Source organism: Antechinus flavipes, chromosome 4, assembly GCF_016432865.1.
Source record: "Antechinus flavipes isolate AdamAnt ecotype Samford, QLD, Australia chromosome 4, AdamAnt_v2, whole genome shotgun sequence".
Lineage (NCBI taxonomy): Eukaryota > Metazoa > Chordata > Mammalia > Dasyuromorphia > Dasyuridae > Antechinus > Antechinus flavipes.
In genome coordinates this window covers 480105692-480126940 of record NC_067401.1, presented here as the reverse complement: position 1 = coordinate 480126940, position 21249 = coordinate 480105692, and the positions used below count along the sequence as shown (strand labels likewise).

Here is a 21249-nt window from a genome sequence, read left to right as displayed (position 1 = left end):
ACTCCAGAGCATCCAGAGAGATCCGGAAAGGCTTCCCCCAGAGAGTGAAAGTTGGTTGCAGCTGGAAGGAACCCAGGGAAGCCCAGGATCGGGGTGGGGGGCACAAGGTCAGAGTCAGGAGAGGGGTGTCTTGTTCAAGTTACGCCCAGGAGGCCATTGTCACTGGATCAGAACACATGGGGGGGCAGTGTAAGAAGGGGACAGGTTATGAAGGGCTTTGAAGGCCAGAGAGTTTTATATTTTTAATATTTTTTAAATTGTTTGATCCTGAAGGTGACAGGGAGCCACTAGAGTTTGTTGAGTATAAGGGGGCAGACAGTGACCAGACAGCCTTTTTGTGGGGTTCACTTGTTCCATTTGTCTCCTACTCTTCATGACCCTTTGGGGGTTTTCTTGGCAGGGAGTGGAGGGGTTGGCCATTTTCTTCTCCAGTTCCTTTTACAGATGAGGAAACTGAGGCAAACAGGGTTAGGTGACTTGCCCAGGGTCACAAGCTAGAAAGTCCAGATTTGAACTCATGAAAATGAGCCTTCCTGACTGCAGGCTCAGCACTCTATCCATGTGTACCCGCTGGCTGCCCCCAGACCTAAGATGAGTGACAGTTGGACTGGAGAAGGAAAGACTTGGGATAGAGACCCCAAGCTGCAGCAACTTGCAGAAGGTGTTACAAAGGCATCCCCACCTTTAGGGCATCATGGGGATGGTGACCCCGCAAAGGGGGCTGGGCAGCAGGGAGAGCCGAGAGTCCGTATGGAGAGGGTGGTGGCCATGTTGGGGGTGGCCAGGAGGGCCTGCAGGGGGACAGAGGAGAAGGGGAGCCCCTCTGCTTCAGGGCCACCCTGTGTTCTGAGAGCTGGAAAAGAGCCAGCTTGGAGCGTCTGCACTCTTGGGCCCGGCCCGGGACAGGAAAGCTGATCTCCAGCTCTAGCCTCCCGCGGTCCTGAGCCCAGAGAGGCCTGGCCCGCAGGAATGATTGTGGTTGGCCAGGCAGCTCGTGGAATCCCTCCTCGGCTGGGAGGGCCCCCCAGGAGCATCTGAGGTGCCGGGTGTCCCTGAGAGTGAGCTCCTCTTCTCCAGGGGGCTCCAGGCAGAGGTCAGGATGGCCCCTTCTCAGGCTCCCTGGAGATAGTGGTTCTAGATGAGATGCCCCTCGGGGAGGGGGGCCCCTTCTGGGCTCTGTGACAGTGAGACCCAGGATGGAGGAGCAAGGGCAGGCTCCCCTTGGAGGCAGAAACTCTGGTTTCACTCCAGCTCTAAGGCTCATTAGTCATGTGACAAGTGCTCCCTTATATTCCTCCCCATCTCCCCATCCCTTCCTGGACCTGAAGGCACTAGAAGGGTCTGGGGGCTAGGCGGGGAGGCCACAGGGGGTACGCTCTCCTTCCCAGGCTGGCTCAGCCAGTCTTCCCCAGTCAGAGGTGCACAAATCTTGCTCCATCATCCCTCAGCCTCCAGGATTCATGGGCAGCTGTCTGGGGAAGCCGAGTCCGAGGATCCTTGGCTGGCCTTCCTAGCTGCCCCCCAAGGACACGGACTCTCTGGTCATTCATTGTTGACTTCTTTGTAAAGGGTCATTTTAAAAAATCTTATTGGGAACTGAGGTTAAGAAAAGCCCATGATGCATCTGGTGCTCTGGGATGCAGGGGAGGGGCTACAGGAGGCTTGGCTGGAGCCGCACAGGCTCCAGGAGGCCATCAAGGTCTACCCTCATCTTACAGAAAAGGAAACTGAGGATTTCCCCCAGTAGAGCAGACTTCCTTCTTTTGTCTCCACATGTCCAGAGCCCAGCATGGACCCAGGCACATCCTAAGTACTCAATCGTTGCTTGGGGAGTGATTCTTTTTTAAGAGCAGGTTTTCTATTTTGTTTTGTTGGAGGCAATTGGAGTTAAGTGACTTGTGCAGAGTCACCCAGCTAGGAAGTGTCTGAAGGCAAACTCAGATCCTCCTGACTCTGATCCAGGTGTTCTACCCACTGTGAGGCCATTTAGCTGTTCTTTGGTGACTGATTGGTTTTGAGGGCCCAGGGTTTCAATTAGCAAGTGACAGAGTCAGAATTTGAACCCAGACTCTCTGGCTGCCAGTTCAAGCTTTCTGTCCCACCAGAGCATGTTCCCTTACAACAGCTGGCCAGTCCCAGCCCTCCCAGGATGGTTGCGGAGTATTTTGCATTGTCCTTCTTTTGGTTATCCAAGGACTCCTCCCCCTCTGGCTTCCCGTCCTTGGCTCTAGCTTGCCGACAGCCAAGCTATGAGGGCAGCTGGGTGGGCGAGATGGGAGTCAAGCGTTGTACCTAGGGCTGACCAGCAATGCTGCTCGCAATGTTCCTCCTTCACCCAGCCATCCAGCTACATGGCTGGGACCTGCTTAAAAAAGCTGCTCAAGTCCATCGGCATCTTCCTCTCCGCCGTGAGCAGGTGAGTCTGGAAGGGATCTAGAACAGGGAGGGGAGAAACCTTCAGTTCTGAGCTAGAGCGTGGGAAGCTCAGGCGAAGTCCCTGGAACGTCACAGATGGGGCCGGGATAAGGGCTCTGCAGAGCTGGGCTGGGATGGTGTCCTGACCTCTGCCAACCTCCTTTTACAGAAGAGGAAACAGATCCATAAAGAAGGAGGGACTTGCCTAAGATCACATAGGCAGTAAATGGCAAAGGTGGGATGTGAGCCCCGAACCAGGCTTTGCCCCTCAGGACGAGTTCCCAGTGGAGAAGGACCGGCCCTCTTGGGAACCCCTTTGAGATCTTTCAGGATAGGTACCCAGCTAAAAAGTGGGCAACTTTCCTTTTTTGTGTTCACTTTGTGATCTGTCCCGAGCAGTAATCGGTACCTGGTGGAATTCCTTGAGGTTGGAGGAGTCTTGACCCTTTTGGAAATCCTTGGACTAGAGAAAGTAAAGGAAGAGGACAAAAAGGAGGCTGTCCTGCTGCTCCAGATGGTCGCCAACTGTGGACGGAAGTACAAGGAGCTCATCTGTGAGAGCTACGGTAGGCGGAGCACTTGTGGCGCCTGGCTTCCTGCCCCCTGGGTGCCCACTGGCAGCTGACCCTGCGGCTCTGAGCTGGCCAGGGCAGCCCCGGCCCCAGAGCCCTAAGCTTCCCCCGGGGCTGTCGGGGATGGCCCAGGGACTCAGCCTTTACTGCTGACCCACGTGCCACTTCCCACCCCACAGGTGTGCGATCCATCGCAGAGTTTATGGCAAAGTCCAAGTGCGAAGACGCCCAGGAGGAGGTGCAGATCCTGCTGGACTCCCTGGTCCACGGGAACCCCAAGTACCAGCACCAGGTGTACAAAGGCCTGATTGCTCTGATACCTTGTGCCAGCCCCAAAGCCCAGCAGCTGTCGCTTCAGACGCTCAGAATAGCCCAGGTGAGCCTCCTGGCTGCCTCCCAGCAAGCCCCCCCTCAGCCCCAAGCCCTTGTAGCCTCCTCAGGCCCTCGCGGAGCTTCCCCGGCGGCCCTCGTGTTCCGAGAGTCCAGGGTCCTGCCCCAGCTCGGGGCAGGTACAGAGAAAGAACAGAAGGGTCTGGGAGAGGAAACGGCTTTGCCTAAGGACAGCACTGAGCTGGAAGTCTGACCCCGGAAAAAGCTGCCTCCTCTTCTGGCTTCCGTTTCCTCAGGAATGAAATGGAGCCAGGTAAGGAGACGGCTCCACTGGGACCCCGAAAGTCGGGTCCGAGTTCCACTGCTTGGTGCACGCCTGTGTGAACCTTGGTCTCTCCGGGTCAGCGTCCGAGCCTTACAATAAGCCGAGAGAGCAGGACGGGCAGGAGGCGCTCAGCTAGAGCCGGGCCTCCCGCTTTCTCCCCTGATGACCCCGTCCATCCAGGAGATTTTCACACAATCCCAAGGACGCAGGTGCATAGAGGAGGTACATGAGCAAAACATTTACCGATAATAAGTCATCATTTCACGATGCCCACATTCGGTCATGAGACTGCAATCCAGAGTTTGAGAGTCTGGGGCCTAGAGAGCCCTACGAAGACCCCTTTCCGTTCTAAATAGATATGATCCCATTACATGTTCTAAAATGTGATAGCATATATATACATGCATATAATGGTGTGTATATATAATAACATCTTTATGTGGGGAAGGTGGTAAAAAATACCGATCATGTGGTTTTTTCCTTGAAATATTGTCACCTGGGTAAAAAAAAATTGTCAAGGGATTTGAATTAACCAGGCTGCAGTATCAATGGGAGCCACGAGGTGGCACTCTACCCAAGCATCTCTTCTGTAGCAATTGAGCTCAAGCTAATCTCGGCTCCCCAGTTGACAACCTCAGGTTTCATTGTTTTTTTCCCATCCCTAATGTGGCATCTCAGCACGAAGCATTTTTCCATCATAATATGCCATTTGTGAAAAAGCTTTGTAAACCTTAAATCGCCATATAAATATTATAAGTAGAAAAATAGATATGATGGAGGAGGTGAAATATTGGTCAAATATTTAAATGGCTGGTGCAGTAGGTGGAGCATTAGGTTTGGAATCAGGAAGTTCAAGTCCAGGCTTTTTTTTTTCAAATAGAGCTAGCGAGTGTAATAGCGGATGCTTCAATCTATATACCGACCGATTCAAGCAGTTCCTTCTCTGTGCATGGATGGGATTTTTCATCATAAGTCCTTCCGAGTAGGTGTGGGTGATTATTCTACTGAGAATAACAAAGTCACTTACAGCCAGTCATCCCAGAACATCACTATCACTTTGGATACAGTATATTTGACTTTGTTCGTGGAGGACTTTCCAAGATTTTTTTTTCCATCATTTTTCAAAGAACAATACTATTCCATCAGAAAAACCTGCTTCAAAAATCTTTTTACAATGACGATGGCTAATTGCTAATTAGGTTTCCCATTTATTCTCTCTCTCCTTTCATCCTGTCCCTCCTCAAAAGGGTTTTGCTACTGACCACTCCCTCCCTCAACATGCCTTCTCTTTTTTTCCACCTTCTCCCCTCCTCCCATATCCCATTCCCTCCTATTTTCCTGCAGGGTAAGATAGATTTCTATACCCTTATTGATATGTATGTTATTTAGTATTTGACCAGCCTCAGACTCTCACTAGGCAAGTGTGTGACCTCAGAAAGTCACTTCACTCTGTTTGCCTCAGTTTCTTCATCTGTCAAATAAGCTGGAAAAGGAAACAGCAAAACACTTCAGTATCACTCTGGCAAGAAAATCCCAAATGGGGCTGATGAGGTGCTAACAGTGTGAGAATTGGGGTGGGGGATCCCCTCTGGTTGGAGACACAGGTCCAATGTGAACCCAAAAATCTGAGGCAAAAGGGATTTTTACTGGCATTGAGAAGCCAGCTTTGCTAGGAAGACAGCCTTCTTAGCGGCAAGGTCCTGTCAGGGAAAATCACAAAGGTTAACGATGAGAAGAGCACATCTTCACAATAGGCAAGAGTCCTGGCCGGCAGCTGTGCCAAGAAGAGAGCTTCATTGGCAAAGCATAATCCTACTTTGGACTTCTGCAGAGATCGGGAGTTCAGAATTGTCTTTTATTAGCGGTCTGAGGCTCCCGCTTCCATTCAAAATTAAATGAGAATCCCTCAATGTTGTCAATGCCCCCAGACCTAGATTTCTAGTTGAAAAGAGATCACTCACTGATCTTGGAGTTTCAGGCCAAGATCTCCAACTGAATGAGACCCCTTAAGTTCAAGCTGCTGGGAGTGGTCCCAGGCTAATCTTCAACTCAACTCAGAATGAAACCACTTATCTTGATTCCCTGAGGGCAGCCCTCCCCCAGAGGAGAGTTTCTCAGAGTTCACCCCCATGGCTTTCCCCCCAAAATCAGGAGGGACACAATTTGCATCAGGATCACAAGGAAATGAACACAACTAAAATGACTGAATAACATGATTAAATGATTAAATTTAGATTAAATGAAATGAGGTAAAACCAAGGAGTGACTACAGTGTAAAGAGCAAAAAGTTGAAGTCCTCAAGGTCACTGAAAATCTTCTGCAGACAGAAATTCTACCTTATAATAAAACAAATGACAGAACTGTATTAATATCTCCAAATTATGTCTCCCAAAAATGTCTCCAAATTTGACCTACTATGGAAACATTTCAGTGTATTTGCTATGCTGTGGTAACGATCATAGAAGGGATGGATATTTGCTATTGCTATGGTGACGATCATAGACGGGATGGAGATATCTACAAATACTTCAGAGAAAAGGGATCAGACATCATCATGGCAGAAGAAATGACAAAAACATGAAAGACATGCTAAAAGAAAGTAGAAGTCTTAACATCAATATATGAACTCCATATTGTCCAACTAAAGGCAAAATAAAAAAGAAGGGAAAAAAAGGAACATGAAGACTGGAACTTAGAGATTGAAATACAACAAATCCCTAACAATGTTAATCAGCAGTTGAAAGTAAAAGCTAAAAGATTAACATGATACAAGGAATTAAAAAAAACAAAATAAACAATTTGAAACAAATCAAAAATCATACTATAAAGGTTTAAGAGGTAAAGAAATTAGGAGAGAAGATGGCAAGACGCCCAAAACAACGAAAAGGGCAAATTGGCTCCCATCTCAAACAGGAAGTTTGCCACTATTACAATAATGAATCTCAGAAAAAAAATACGGCAAGTTGGGTGCCTGAAAGTTCTACCTTCTCTGTAAAACTGGAAAGCAATAGGTCCACACGAGATGTATAATTATTAACTCATGCCTCACAGGGGCATATGAATTACTATATCATGATAGCTAATAATAATAGCTAGTAAATATTTATTAATGATTTATGAATTATTAGCCAAAGACTTAACCAGCTTCCTCTTGAGCCTGATCTCACCTTTCTTAGTTAATGCAAAATGAGAGCCCCAATGATCCTAAAAATACAGACTAATTTTGTGTTTATGGTTTTTGTACAAAGCATTCATAGCTTGCATCACCTCCCAAAAAAATTGCATGAACTTACAAGAAAATAATATATTGTTAAAGGAGCACAAGGGGTGTTCCGATAAATCTCAGGGTATAAAGAGCAAGTCATTATTAATTCAGTGATTTTGAACGAATCATCCAAGGCAATGCAACATTTTGGCTGCCTTTATTGATTATCACCAGCCCTTTGACTCAGTCTTAACTCATAGCGGAGGCCCATACAGCCAATACAGAAAACAGACCCACACCTACTGAGAATGTGAGAGAGTTCGAGGTGCACATGGAAAAGTTCTCCCTTTCAAATTCATCACCAACGTATCCTACAAAGAATCATTGCTATAAAATGTGACATCTCAAGCCCATCGAAGCTCTGCCTAACCTTAAAGCCTTTTTCATCACTCCTGAAGAGAACTAAAAATGGCTTTCAGGTCAAAGAGGGAATCCACACGGCAACACTGTCTGTCAACAAAGCTGACAGACATCAAACAAATGACCGAATCAGGCAGATCCGTCTACGGCAATGGGTTTATGATGGCCATTCAGGATCAGGATTTTGCTAGGAAGGAATATAGAAAGGTTCTCCTTAGGCAGGTCATGCTTATTGATTGATGGAGACCAGTAATACTAATAGCTAACACTGACACGGTGCTTTATAGTTCGCAAAGCACTTTACATGTAATATACTCATTTGATTATGCAACCAGTGGGGGAAACAGGGTGAAAGATCGTATCACCATTACTTGGCAGTGAAGGGTCCCTAGCAAGTGGACTGACTGCATGTGCGGCAGCCCCGAAGTTCGCTTACCTTGGAGGTGAGGAGAAAGTCCGAAGCCTAGGGCAGTCCCGTGCCTCTCAGAGGGGCAGCGTAGCATCTTCCGCAGGGTTTCCGAAGAAGCCCAGTGGCTCGCCCTGATAGACACAAGACACGGCCCTTGCCAACCTCCGTGAATCCTTCTCTTCTGTTGAATCCTCTGCGAAGGGGGGAGTTGTTGTTCTGCTCTGTGACATGCATGTGCCGTGTGAAGTGCTTGCACGGGAATTGGGAACCCCTTTTCCTACATATTAGAATACACTAGGCACAAGCCATACTGTGTGTGTGTGCGCACAGGGATATGTGTATGCTTCTAATCAGAGATTTCCAGAGTCTTCCCAAATGGGGGCAGTGAGCCAAAGAGAGAAACTGACCCATGAATGAGGACAGAGACATTAAGGTCTCCAACAGGCCCCTCGGCTCGGTAGCTTCTCTCCCACTCACTTTGTGGGGCTGTGGGACAAATACTTCCCATTCCTTTGTGGCCTGCAGGAACTCACCGCCACGGCCAAGTTCCCAAGGCCGACGTCCCGGCCCGCCATGGCACAGCCTTAGCCCTCGGCTGCCAGCCTCTTCCCCGGTGAGGGCCCGCTTCATTCTCTACCATTCCCACACCCAATTCACACTGGGGAATTCCTGCATGGAAAAACCATTCCCGGATACTAGTCCCTGATCCGAGCTCAGAAACAAGAAACCAAGAACTGAGACTAAGGCCTAGTCCTCAGTCTCTCCAGGCTTCTCACATTTTGCCACCCCATGGGGAAGGTTGCTCCCATTTGACAGACGAGGACACTGAGACACTGAGAGAGACTTGTCCATGATGTCACGCTGCTTGTAAGAGGTCTAGGATTCAGACGCCCAGCTTCAGGTTCGCTGCCCTACCTCTATGCTGGATACATCGTGTCTCCAAGGTCCCCCTTTTGCCTTGTGCTCTGTTCCTTCAGGTCATTGTGGGGACAGTGCACCCCTCCATAGTGGAGTTCCTAATGGGGGTCCTGCGCACCATGCACCTGGAAGTCCAGTACGAAGGTAAGAGGGCATTGCCCACCCTGCCGGGGCTGGTCTGACTGGGGGTCACTGAGGCAGCTGTGGAGGAGCTTGCCTCTGGGCCGGAAGGTGGATAAGGGAGACCCCTCCCCCGGAGACCTCCTGGTGGAAATGGTCCAGAGCGGACCTGGGGTGCTCGGCAGGAACGCGCTGGCCTTCGGAGGGAGGAGGGAGAGCATCTTTGGGGTGAGGCCCCGGAGAAAAGCCCTTCCTTGCTCCTGAGGATCCTGAATGAAGCCGGGAACCGTGGTTAAAAGTGGAGCCCCAGAGTGGACTCCCAGAGCCCATCCAAATGCCCTGGCACGTGGGGACGAGTGCGTCCTGCTCCCCCGAGAACACCCCTCGCCCGCCAGGCCGCGCCTCAGCACAACACAGGCCCTGCCTGGGCCCCCGGAGCCTCAGACCCTGGGCAGGGACCACGAGGCTGGAGGAGACCGAGCGAGGCCAGTTTGGTGATCAGGAATGGCAGAGAGGTGGGATTTGAACTAGTCTTAAAGGAGGCGTGAAAGTTCACCAGGCAAAGTCAGCCAGTAATTATCAGAGGGAGGCGGAGACCCTCAAAACCGGAGGGTCAGAAACTAGGAGGTGGCGTTCCAGGGTTGTGCCGAGGGACAGGAAAGGGATGTGCCTGGGAACAAGCCGCCAGGTGGCGCTACAGCCCAACGGCGGGTGCAAAGGCAGGGAGGGGAGAAAGTCTAACGCTGAATTTGGGATACAGACAACATGGAAATGTGCTATTCTCGACTATGATTATATGATACCAGGGTTCTCTATTCCTTTTTATTTTATTTTTTTAGTGGGTAGGGGGAAATGGAAGAAAATGCTTGGTAATTGAAAAAAATTTTAAAAGGAAAAGAATAAATAGTGATAGAAATCTGTGTTTTTTAAAATATTGGATATAAAACGGATCCGAAAATTGGGTGATGGGAGAGGAGTCAGGACAATTTAGGGCAAAAGTTTTAGGGGGATTAGCAAACGTAAGTTGAAGTCAGGTTGCAAAGGGCTTCAAATGCCAGGTAAGGGGGGTTTACTTTATCCTGGAGGTAACAGAGAGCCATTAAAAGTTCCAGAACAGGGGATGGCACGGAAATACTCTGAAGTAAGAAGCACTAGACTGGGAGGCTGATTGGTGGGAGCCACGGCTCCCGTCCGCTCGCGGCAGAGTTACTGCAGCTGTCTCCTCCCAGGCTCCCTGCCTCCAGTCTCCCCTCGGCACACAGACTCCCCCAGAACAGGTTTCCTACAGTAGAAGGGGGACTGTTACCTTGGCATTCAGGAGCCTCCGGCAGCTCGCTATTGTCTCCCGGATGAAGCAGCCTCCCGCGCCGCCCTCCTCCGTCCTGTAGGGCTAGCCGCCTCTGCAGGCCTCTCTCAGTCTGCAGTCCAAGCAATCTGGCTGTTCCAGGCATGTGCCTCTCTTACTTTTATTTTGGGGGCAATCAGGGTCACGCGGCTAGTAAGTGTCTGAGGCTGAATTTGAACTCAGATCTTCCTGGCTGCGGGCTCAGTGCCCACTGCGCACCCGCGGCGCCAAGGCACGTACACGAAGGAAAGAAGACGGGGATCCCGGCTTTGGACCTGGGCACCATTAATTAGGTCTGCAGCGCCCCCTGGCGCTCATCCCCAGTCCCTGTGCAGTTGGGGAAGGTCTCGTTGCTCGGGGAACCTTGGGATCCCTCTGGTTTTGCGGGCTCTCTGCCTCCCTCAGACAGCGCTGGCCAGACTCCATGGCCCTCCCCGCCCCCCCCCCCTGGTAGCGTGCGGCCCGGGGGCACGGACTGCCCGGCTTGTGCTGGGCGCTGCAGCCCAGGTCCCGTTTTCCCGCTGACGTTCGCCGTGGGCCGCAGGCAAGGCCGCCGTGCCCGGGCCTCAGCGTCCCGGTCGGGAACATCAAGGAGCGCCTGTGGAAGGACCTGGCGGAGGCCAGGAACAGCCGGGGGTGGTGCTTCCAGGCTGGAAGACGAGGAAATTGAATCAAACAGGAATTAAGTGACTGCCCAGTGTCACATGGTTAGTAACTGTCTGCAGCTGGATTTGAATCAGGTCCTCCTGACTTCAGGGCTGGTGCTCTATCCACTGCGCCCCCTAGCGGCCCTGAAACACTCATTACATTATTGTTTACATGAGTTGGAAACAACAAGTGCCTCAGAGGCAGCTAGGGGGCGCAGTGGGTAGAGCACCAGCCCTGAAGTCAGGAGGACCTGAGTTCAGATTTGACCTCAGACACTTGACACTTAACCTGGACAAGTCATTTAATCCCAATTGCCTCAGCAAAAAACTAAAAAAAAAAAACCTGCCCCAAAGGCTTTGAAGTCTGGGCCATAGGCTTTGCACAGTCCCTGCCCTCAGCCTGCATTCTGTTAGGGGTGGGGCAGGGAGTAGCCCAGGGAACCAGAATGGAGACAGAGACCCCTCAAAACCAGAGGGGTCAGAAGGGGCTCCCTGAATGGGAATGGGAACAAGCATATATTAAGCACCTACAAGGTGCCAGCCTCCTGCGGGCTGCTTCGCAAATATCCCATTGGATCCTCTATGAAAAGCTACATGTTGTCCTTTTGTTATTCCCATGACCTACGGAGGATCCAGCCCTCCCTCGGATCCATGAAGGTTGTTCCCAGGTGCGGTGGAATCCACATATCGAACTTTGCCTTTAGCCCTGTTACGTTTCATCGTCTTCGATTCCGCCCCCGCTCTGTCCTGGATCTTTTGGGCCCCCGCTGGTTGAGCTCTGTCCTTCTCAGCTTGCGCCCTCTGTAATGTGGGGGGCCATTATCCAGCTGCGCTTTAGCCAAATCCTGGTTTTTACAACGTTAACCGGCCCGGGCCGGGCGCAGATCCCAGGGGCGGGCCACTGGGTGGTCATCCTTTGGCCTCCCTTCCCACCCAGCCCCACCGCGGCATTGTTAGAAGTATCAAAACCTTTCGGTCCTCAGAGACCCAAAGCCTTCAACAGAGGGTTCGAGTTCTGGTCCAAAGGAGCACCATTTGTGGATCGCATCAAGATTTTCCGTCCAGTCTCCGTGTCTCTGACTTGCTCCCCAGTGTGGGACTGAAATGAAATAAAGTTAAAGAGGGAACATCAAATGTCAGCGAGGACACCTGTAGGACAGACCTCCCACTGGTGCCTGCAGAGCCCTTTTCTCTGTCTCTTCCTTTCTCCCCTGGCACTTCTAACAGCATTTTCTGAAGCAATTGCCGACAGGCCAGGATGGGGCCTCCTAACACGGTCCCTAACCTGCCCCCTCTCTGCTAGGGACAATGCAGGCAGGTCAGGCTCGGGGCCACTTTGTCGCTGCTTTGAAGAAAACTTTGCGGCTCAGACTCAGGGTCCACTCAATTCTCTCTGACGCTTTCAGCTCTGAGTTTCTGAGCTTCTATGAAAATGATATTCCTGGGACCTCGCTCCCCACCCGGCTTCCTTCATAAGGAGGACAGGGCGTCCCTTGGATTTCTCTTGGATCACCCACGGTGAGCAAACCGGGCTGCCCCCCACGTGTGAGCCCCCAGAGGTGTTTGCTTCATCAGCCCAGCCAGAGAACACTCTAGTTCACAGCAAAGAACACTTAAAAAGCAGAACATCAGATAATATGAAAGGAAAGCGGCTTATCCATACACTAACACTCTGCTAGTCTGGGACAAGAGACACAGACCCATGTCACAGAGAATATGCAGATGGAGGGTTCACACCCTGCCAGGGCCTGCACGGAGCCACAGCAACTTGTGTCTCCGAGGCTGCAGAGCTGGCAGTGTCCTTGCAGGCCCCTCTCCTCATCCCGTCATCTCGGTCAGGCTTTTCCCGTCTCCTTTTTCACCCTGCTTCATCCATGGTTTTCTGGTGACTCCGTTGCTCTCTGATTTCTGTCCATCAGCTATTTGACTTCTTTGGGGTCATTTACAATTTCCTGTCTGCCATTATCTAATAAGCTGCCCCATAATGTAAAAAGGGAGAGGGGGGAGCAGAGAGAAGGAAAGAGGACACACAGAGACAGAAAGAAAGGGGGGAGAGAGAGAGAGAGAGAGAGAAGACAGAGAGAGAAAGAAACAGAGAAGAGGGGTGAGAGGGAAGAGGAAGGAGAAAAAAAGGAGGAAACAAAAAGAAAGGATAATTAATATTTTTCTATAAATAATTTTTGGTAGTTTGGTATAGCACTGATAAATTAATTTGGCTATTAGTATTGTCATCTTGATTATATGTACTTAGCTACTTTTGCTCAAAAGTGAAGTGATAGATTCAAATTGCAGGAGGAGATATACATTTTTAGATATAGTTAATATTGACATTTTTTCCCTGACTCTGCATATTTATTACCACGGTTTTATTTTTCTTCTTTTTCCAACTTGGGGGATGGGGAGGGAAGAGAGGGGGAGTGAGAGACAAGTGGGTTAGGGATAGAGAGGAGAGGGAGAGAGAAAGTCATTGAAATGCTTTTTTTTTTTAATACCCAAAAAAGAACAAAAGGAAGAGCAGACAAGTAGGCCAGCTTTGAAAGATGAATCAGATGTTGGAAGATGGCCCAACTCCTGGGTAGCACAGGTATCTGATCTGGATCCAACCCACCCCTCCCTATGAAAGATGATGATTTCGGCCTTTGAGAAAAGCAAGAGCAGTCGGTGATTGGGAGCTTAGCTCTACGAGGAGTATTGCACTAGCTATACCTCACCACCATTCAGTCCGGAAACTTTGATTAAATGCCTGTGCTGAGCCCTGGGGAAGCAGCTCGCCCCTGCCCCCAAGGAGCTTACAACCAGTGAAGACCACATACAAACAAATATATACCAGCTATACATAGGATAAATAGGAGATAATCGCCAGAGGGAGTGGGAAAGGCCTCCTGTAGAAGGTAAGATTTTAGTTGGGATTTAAAAGAAGGCAAGAGGGTCAAATATCTGAAAGTGTATGTGTGCCACATAAAAGAAAAAGCAAAATTTCCCCTGATCGTCCCAAGAAGTGGAGAGTTAGCCTAATAGCAGCAACTCTGCTCCCTCCCACCAAACATATCCTGAATGATGACTAGCAATAAATCCTTTTAGCCTACCCAATAGTAAACAGTAGCCAGGGAAGTTGCACACATTAGAAAGGTCAATGGTAAAGGAGTCCTTTGGCTGGGAGACAAAAAAATCTGATTGAGCTAAAGAGAAAGAAGGGAAATAAGCTCTCATTAGTCCGAGAGGTTGCAAACAATATTTATTATTGTTCATTCTAATTCACCCTTCATGACCCCATGGACACAGCTGCCAGGCCGTTCTGTTTTCCACTCTCCAAATCTAAATCATCTTCGTTTTTCCATGAACACTATCTCTCCATCTCCATCTCATCCTTAGCCATCTCTTTTTCCTTTTGTTATCAATTATTCCCAATATCATTCCTCTGAACAGAGTGGGGAGTTTTCTTACCGATCAGCAGCTCCGTGGCTCCCCCATAGACCTCCATATCCACCTTTCTCATACCCCCACCGGTCCCCTCCTCCTTCCCTTTCTAACTTTGGTATCCACCTGATCCACCAACTCTCACCTATGACTCCAAGAAGCTGTAACACGCCCAGTGGCCATCCCTCAGTAAAGGTTAAACCAGATTGAGGGTAACCAACAGGCCTCCAATTCCTCAGGGAGTTAGGAAATGTCTACCCCAAGCACATGAAGACTTCTCCGGGAACTATGGGCAAATAGAAACAATTTGTTCCAATGGCCACAAAGGTGAATGCTCAGAGCGTGGTGGGACGTTGAAGGCACCAAGGTCATAGTGTCTGGACAGAGTCAAGATGATTGGTGCTGTCTCAGTTGCAGTGGAATAGTATTTTATTTTTTCCAATTACATGTAAAGATAGGTTTCAGTATTCATTTTTATAAGATTTTTGAGTTCCAAATTTAACTTCCTCTCTTCCCAAGATGGCAAGCAATCTGTTATAGGTTATACATACACTAGGATGGAAATATATTTCAACTTTAGTTATGTTGTGAAAGAAGAAAGAAGAAACAGAACAAAATGGAAAGGACATACACACCCCAAAAATTACTTCCATCTGCATTCAGACTCCATAGTTCTTTCTCCGGATGTGGGTAGCATTTTCAGTCATGAGTCTCTTGGAATCGTCTTGGATCACTGCATTTGCTGAGAAGAGCTAAATCAATGATAGATGATCATCACACAGTGTTGTTCCTGAGTACAATGTTCTCCTGGTGCTGCTCACTTCACTCGGTATCAGTTCATGTTAAGTCTTTCCAGTTTTCCTGAAATCCACTTTGAGCAACCTGTTTTAAGAACTGCTTTCTCACCATCTGGCACGAGGAAGGAGCTAGAAAAAGGTGCCCTAAAACTGTCTGCTTCATCCAACCCTGGCTTGCTTCCTGTGTGGCAGGTTGAAACATAAAAAAATACACACAAAAACTTTTGCAAAGATGATTCCACTCACTATTGGTACGTGTAATGTGCACACAAAATCCAGTAGACCTGAAGGAGAAACAGTCTTGTTGCGCAGTATTATGAAGCTAATGAAAGTTTCATGATCAAAACTAATCTAATCAACAAGCTTTCGTGCCTGCCAAAAGGAATGAATGCTAGATGACAATGCAATTGGCACCTGCAGGAAAGCACCAAGCCCCAATCATCAGTATTTATGTTCCCACCATGATGAATCCTGATGAGGTCAAAGAAAAATTATATGAACACCTAAAGATGCTCATCATCCAAAAGAGGACAAACCTGCAATTCTGCAAGAGTGGGCACAGATTCTCAGGAGTAAGAAATAGCAGCAATCCATCACTACTAAAGACCATGCATCTCATGATCTCATCATCTACTGTGTCTTCCATTTACCTAACTGCAATAAAACTTCCTGGATGCATCCTTGGAGCAAAAATTGGCGTTTAATAGACTGGGTGTGAAGTACAAAATTACTCAATCTACAATAAAAGAAATTGAAGCAGAGCTCTGAGTCAATAGCACATTATTAAAGGGTCCATGGTCTCCTTTAATGAAATGGGCCTCAGATGTTCCTCATGATCTGAGATGCCTCCTTTCTCCAAGGCCTTAGTTTTATAGCCCTCCCTTCCCCCCCCCATACCAAGATGGTACAGAAGAGTCAGAGTAAAAATATAGAGCCTCATTGATTTTTTTTTTAGATTGATAAAAGAGGTTTATTATTGGATACGCAAAGTTAAAGTAGAGACGAAGGTAGAGATAAGGAGGGCACTGGACAGAAGGTCCAGTGGACAGAGGGTCCTCACATGGTAGCCATGTTTGGAATCTCTACAAAGAGGGGTTCCTAGTGTGGCCTTTTTATAATAGGAGAATTAGCTCGAGGGGCTTTCAGGTGTAGCCTCAAAGTTGAGCCTCATTGATTGATAGATCTTGGCCTTGATCCTCCATGAGAGTCTGTGTAAACTGCAAAATCCCACTTGTTGGTCTGCTGCTCATGGTCATCTCCCTGCGTTGGGTAACAGAGTGACGACAAGGGACGGGGGCAGCAAAAATAGCTGGAGAAGATACACCTCTGCTGTGCTGAGCTAAATAAGGTTGGAGGTCTTCAGTGATTAAGCAAGTGAATTTACAATCTGCAGTTCACAGATCCGGGGCTTCATATAGAAAACTTATAATCATTACCACTAGAGAATCATATGAAACTGATTAGGACTGACTGGAATAAAATAGAGGTCTAATGAATCACGTATCACAAAGGAAAAGAGACAGAATGGGAGAATGAGGAAAGCAATATGTGGTGCTGGATTGATCATAGCCTTATCCTCTCCAAGCTAAACGGTCACATTCAACAAAAGTGACAGCTCCAAGGCAAGATGACAAGCAGAGAACTTAATATCAGAGTGATTTATTGCTAACTGGGAGGGAAAGCTGAGCCAACACCTGGTGGACAAAAGTAGAGCAGAAAAGGAGTGAGCAGATTAGCACAGCCCTCCCTCACTTGTCTGCCTTACCTCCCAGAAGTCAAGGTTCCCTTGGGGAGTAAAGGACAAACAAGCAGCTGGAGGTGGGGCGGTAGCCTCCGACTGCCTAAGGGCTCAGGCGACTGCCGGGAATCGAACTTTCCATCTTATTTGCATATTCACGAAGCTTTGCAGTGGAAACTCGCCTTGAGTTTACCCGGGGTGGTTTCTCCTGGGCCGGTGACGGTTCAAACCGAAAATTATACTCTGGTTTCTCTTCAGATCGTACAAATCTTTCGCCTTTTACTAAAGATTTCCGTGGAGAGGAACAATCGAGAGTTTTAGAGCAATTTTTAGAAGCCTTGCTTCCGCGAGGTTCTCTCTCTAACCGTTGAAAAAAGATGAATCATTTTCTGTAAATGCTTCTGTGTTATTCACGATGTAGCCGCTGTAACTTTAACTTGGCTTTAACGTGTTTGACCTGGATCATACAAAGATGCTTCAATGATGGCGTTCTTGCTTGTTTTTGCAATCAAGGATACATCGACAAGTCTTTAATTCCCTTAAAAAGCTTTCTCTTATAAACTTCTCTACTTTGTGGCTTAAGAAATGATGGGGAAATTCGGAAACTGTTAAGAGGAAAATGAGACCTCAACAGTTCATCCACCGACTTTTAGGCAGCATTTCGCTCCATCAAAAATAAAATACAAACATGACAAAATGTGAAAACTTGTTTAGAAGAATCATCATGCTTGACCTACATTGGTTTGCTTGCTATCTAGGGAAGGAGAGGAGGAAAAAAAAAAAAAAAAAGGAAAACAAGATTTTACAAGAGTGAATGTTAAAACTGCATGTATTTGGAAAAATAAAATATTAACTTTTTTTTTAAGTACAAGTAAAGCTTAGAAAGATGCGGGATTCTTGGCTCTGTAAGAAGGCAGATGAGATTCTATTTTATACTGATAGTAACAATCCAGTGATTTTATAATGCCCTAAAGGCTCTTTATGGGTCAAAGGTCTATGGTATATATCTCAAGTACTTAGCACTGATGGAGTCACATTGATTGGTGATAAGGACGTGGTCCCTGAGAGGTGGGCGGAACACTAACACTTCTCAACAGGCTGTCATCAACCAATGCTGAAGTCAGTTACCATATACCTCAGGTTGAAGTCAATCCCTCGCTGACCAAACTTCCAACTGAAAAAGAGATTTTATATGGCAAAGCACCTGCTACTGATTTTACTCCAGCTGAGAAATTTTACAAGGCAGAGGGTTCACTGCTCACACAAAAGCTGACTGAAATTGTGAAGGATATACGATCTCCCCCAGATCAGTTTGTCTCCATTGTCCATCTCATAAAGGTAAATAAATAAGATTGTCACGTGACAATCACGGAGGGTGGGGGAGGACTCTCAGTCTTTGCTGGCAAGATTCTTGCCTCCTTCACCAGGAATATAATCAGATATCTACCGGAGAGTCAGCGTGGCTTCCTACTGGAGAACAGTCATTATGATGTTTGCGGCCCAACAACTCCAGAAGAAACACCAGGAGCAGAACAGAGGTCTGTACACGTGTTTGTCAGTCTGACCAAAGTCTTTGTTGCTGCCAGGAAAATTCTGGTAAAACTTGGTCGGCCGGAGACACGCATCAGTATTGTACCCATGCTTGCCCGGGTTCTGGAGGATGGACTGTTCTAAGCTTTCCGGTCCCAGTGGAGCGAAGCTGGGTCATGTGCTTGCTCCCGTGCTTTTTAGCATGTTTTCAGCAATACTGCCGATGCTTTCAACAAGGACCACTGCCTCGCTGAGGAGAAATTCTCTACTTGAAAAGACTACAAGCCAAAGCTAAAGCGAAGGGAGAGGCAACGCGTGACGTTTTGCTCACGGATGATTGGCTGAGATAGGGATCAATTCTCCCCCGTTGGTGCTCACTCTGCCGTAAGACTACCTTGAAAACACTAGCCAGCAAACGTGTGTTAAGTTGCAGCCAAGGGAGTGCTGTGGCCAAGTCCATTTATGTTGCCAATACACTTTCCTGGGACGTCCTCACACACGCTGAAGGCTCGAGCTAGCTCTTAAGCCAGAGCTAGCTCAGTGTTTGGGAGACTCCAAAAGGAAGATGGGAAAGAGGCGTTACATCTGAAAGCCCAACAGGAAGTTGGAGCGCTAGCATTTGAAGTGTCTCAGAAAGTTTGTGCTGGCGGGCAATCCCAGGAACCAGGCTTTGAGGAGGACTTGGATAGCCTGGGAACATCCCAGAACGGGAAAGGAATTGAACTGGGAACGTTCAGTTCAGCAGGAAGAAGAAAAAAGCTGACATTCCTCGGTCTGAGTGCTTGGGGAAAAAAAGGAAGAGTAAAGGAGAAATGCAAAGTTCAACCACAAGCGTCATTGACGTAGAAGCTAAGCTTAAGCTAAGCGGACTCTATACACACCACGAGATACTTTGTTTATAAGTAGCAGGAAACAATGAGAATGCTAAACTTATCTGTTCTTGTAACAAAGTAATTAGCCTCACCGGAGTGAGGCCTCAAAAAATTGGTTAACAACTCATAATTGTTCCTCTCCACGGAAATCTTTAGTAAAAGGCGAAAGATTTATACGATCTGAAGAGAAACCAGAGTATGCTTCAAACTTCCCGCCCCGCCCACCCCAGGACACACACCCCAGCTTTAGCTGACGCCGACTAAAGCTGCCCTGGGGCAAGTCCTCCCTTTCCGAACTCCTCGGGGGGCAGCTCGGACTGGCAGACACACCCACACGTGCACCCCCAACTCCCAGCGTGGAAGGGAAAAGGATTTGAGGGTCAGGGAGAGGGAAGCTCTCCCGGGACAGGTCGCGCTGTGGCGCACAGCCTTCTGGGTATGCAAAGCAGCACTAACTTTCCACTCTTCACCTTGGGCGGGTCCTGGACTGAGCGCCCTACTCAGTAGGCTGCCAGTCCCGAATGGGACCTAGAGGTGCCGCTGAACTGCTATCTCCCCATCTCACAGATGAGGAAACTGGGCTCCGGGAAGAGGCGAATTGCGCATAAAAACTTGGCCCAATCTGGAGAAGGCAAATGGCCTTTATATCCCATGGAAAGGAATACAAGCCGACCTGGGAACGTCACTACCTGCCCGATCAACCTGCCTTTTCTTTCCCCACCCCCACCCCCGCCCCCATGCTGGGAAGAATACAGTGGGTAGGGAGCACCTAGGCAGGCACCGGCGGCCTCACCCCGAACTCTGACCTTGGGCTCGGGAAGCCCACCGCGACCATTTACGTTGGAACACCTGGAGCCCCTCACTTAGGCCCGGCCTCTTCAGCCCTCAAACAGACTGTGGTGGAAATGGGGCGCTATGGCGATCAGAGACGGAAGCGCTCGGCTGGAGGGCTGGACACAAGGGGGCTGTTCTGAAAAGGAACCACAGCCACAACATCCGCAAAGCTCCTCGGGGTCTGAGGGGCCCGATGGGTTCTCTGGGACCAGGCTGTGCCCCAGGACCGTGACATTGACAGCTTTCCATCCAGTAAAGTCTCTCCTGCTCTCCTTAAGGACCAGCGATGGGAGCTAAAGAGGATGGATTCCGAAGGGCAGACACGGGCGTCCCGGGCCTTGGACGCACGTCTCCGGTGGGTGCCAAGGGGGCCTATCCGTGCTCGGCCCGGTGCCCTCGAACTCCCCCCTTCTCGGTGTCGTGGGTCAGGAAGCCACCAGGTGGCGCAGTGGACAGAAATTGGTGCCTGGCGTCAGAAAACCGAATTTCAAATCCGTGCTTAGGCACTAGTGACCCTGCATTAGTCACTTCACTTCTATCTCCCTTCGCCCAAATACCTATTCCCATTTGTAAAGGGGGGATAATAATTGCACCCACCTGTGAGAATTAAACTGGTATTTGTAAAGGGCTTACCCTAGCACATAGTAGGTCCTTCAAAGTAGAGATGGCTCCCTTGCCCAATTAAGATTTCAGTTGTTGCCTCCTCACACTCAAGGCCTTTTCCAAATGCTCCCTCCCCAAAATTAGCTTTCTCCAACTCTCGAAATGATTTGTATATACATTTCATATTGTCTTATCTGTCCTTGTCCAGTCTAGCCAGAACATAGCAGATGGAAGGGTTTTTCTGATCTTCAAAGGCCATAATCTCTTAGAAATGTCTGTGTGGACTGAATGAATGTAATGATACAAATTATAAGTCAGCCCCCTGAATGACAAGAGTCGGGAACTAAAAAGATTTCAGCTGGTGGTGTCCTTTAAAAAGATGATTTAAAGAAGTGGAAAGTTTTGTACTTGACTTAGCGTGGGAAGCATGGCTCTTAGTCTGAAAATGATCTGGGGGGTTAAGTGGACTGCAAGTTTCAGAGAACTCAACAGTGGACCCCGACACCAAAATGCTATTGTGTCATTTTGGATTATGTTACGAGAAGCTAGGTTTCCAGGAATAGGAAGGTGAGAGTCCTGGCTTTGGGGATCTTGACTCGTTTTTTAGCTTCTTAGCTGGCTCTCCCAGTTTGTCATCTGCAAATATGGTTTCTTTAGCCAAGTCATGGATAAAAATGTGAAGCGGGACAGGGTTAAACACAGATCTCTGAGACCTCTGAAGTTCCCGTGGAACCATCAAGCAAGGCCCTTTG

The 21249-nt window shown here is 48.5% G+C and overlaps 1 protein-coding gene and 2 non-coding genes across 4 annotated transcripts in view; 2 read left to right on the top strand and 1 right to left on the bottom strand.

Moving 5' to 3' along the window:
• Positions 1–21249, top strand: part of ARMH1 (armadillo like helical domain containing 1) — a 44579-nt gene that overhangs the window by 11100 nt on the left and 12230 nt on the right. For both annotated transcript variants that reach the window (XM_051999883.1, XM_051999882.1), the window contains 4 exons: positions 2348–2416; positions 2815–2981; positions 3167–3363; positions 8654–8738. In XM_051999883.1, the coding sequence (XP_051855843.1) occupies positions 2348–2416; positions 2815–2981; positions 3167–3363; positions 8654–8738 (518 nt within the window). The remainder of the gene's footprint in view (positions 1–2347; positions 2417–2814; positions 2982–3166; positions 3364–8653; positions 8739–21249) is intronic.
• Positions 16897–17012, top strand: LOC127563533 (U5 spliceosomal RNA). Its single transcript, XR_007953991.1, has one exon. It is a non-coding gene; the product is annotated as a U5 spliceosomal RNA (small nuclear RNA).
• On the bottom strand, positions 19145–19260 carry LOC127563724 (U5 spliceosomal RNA). Its single transcript, XR_007954148.1, has one exon. It is a non-coding gene; the product is annotated as a U5 spliceosomal RNA (small nuclear RNA).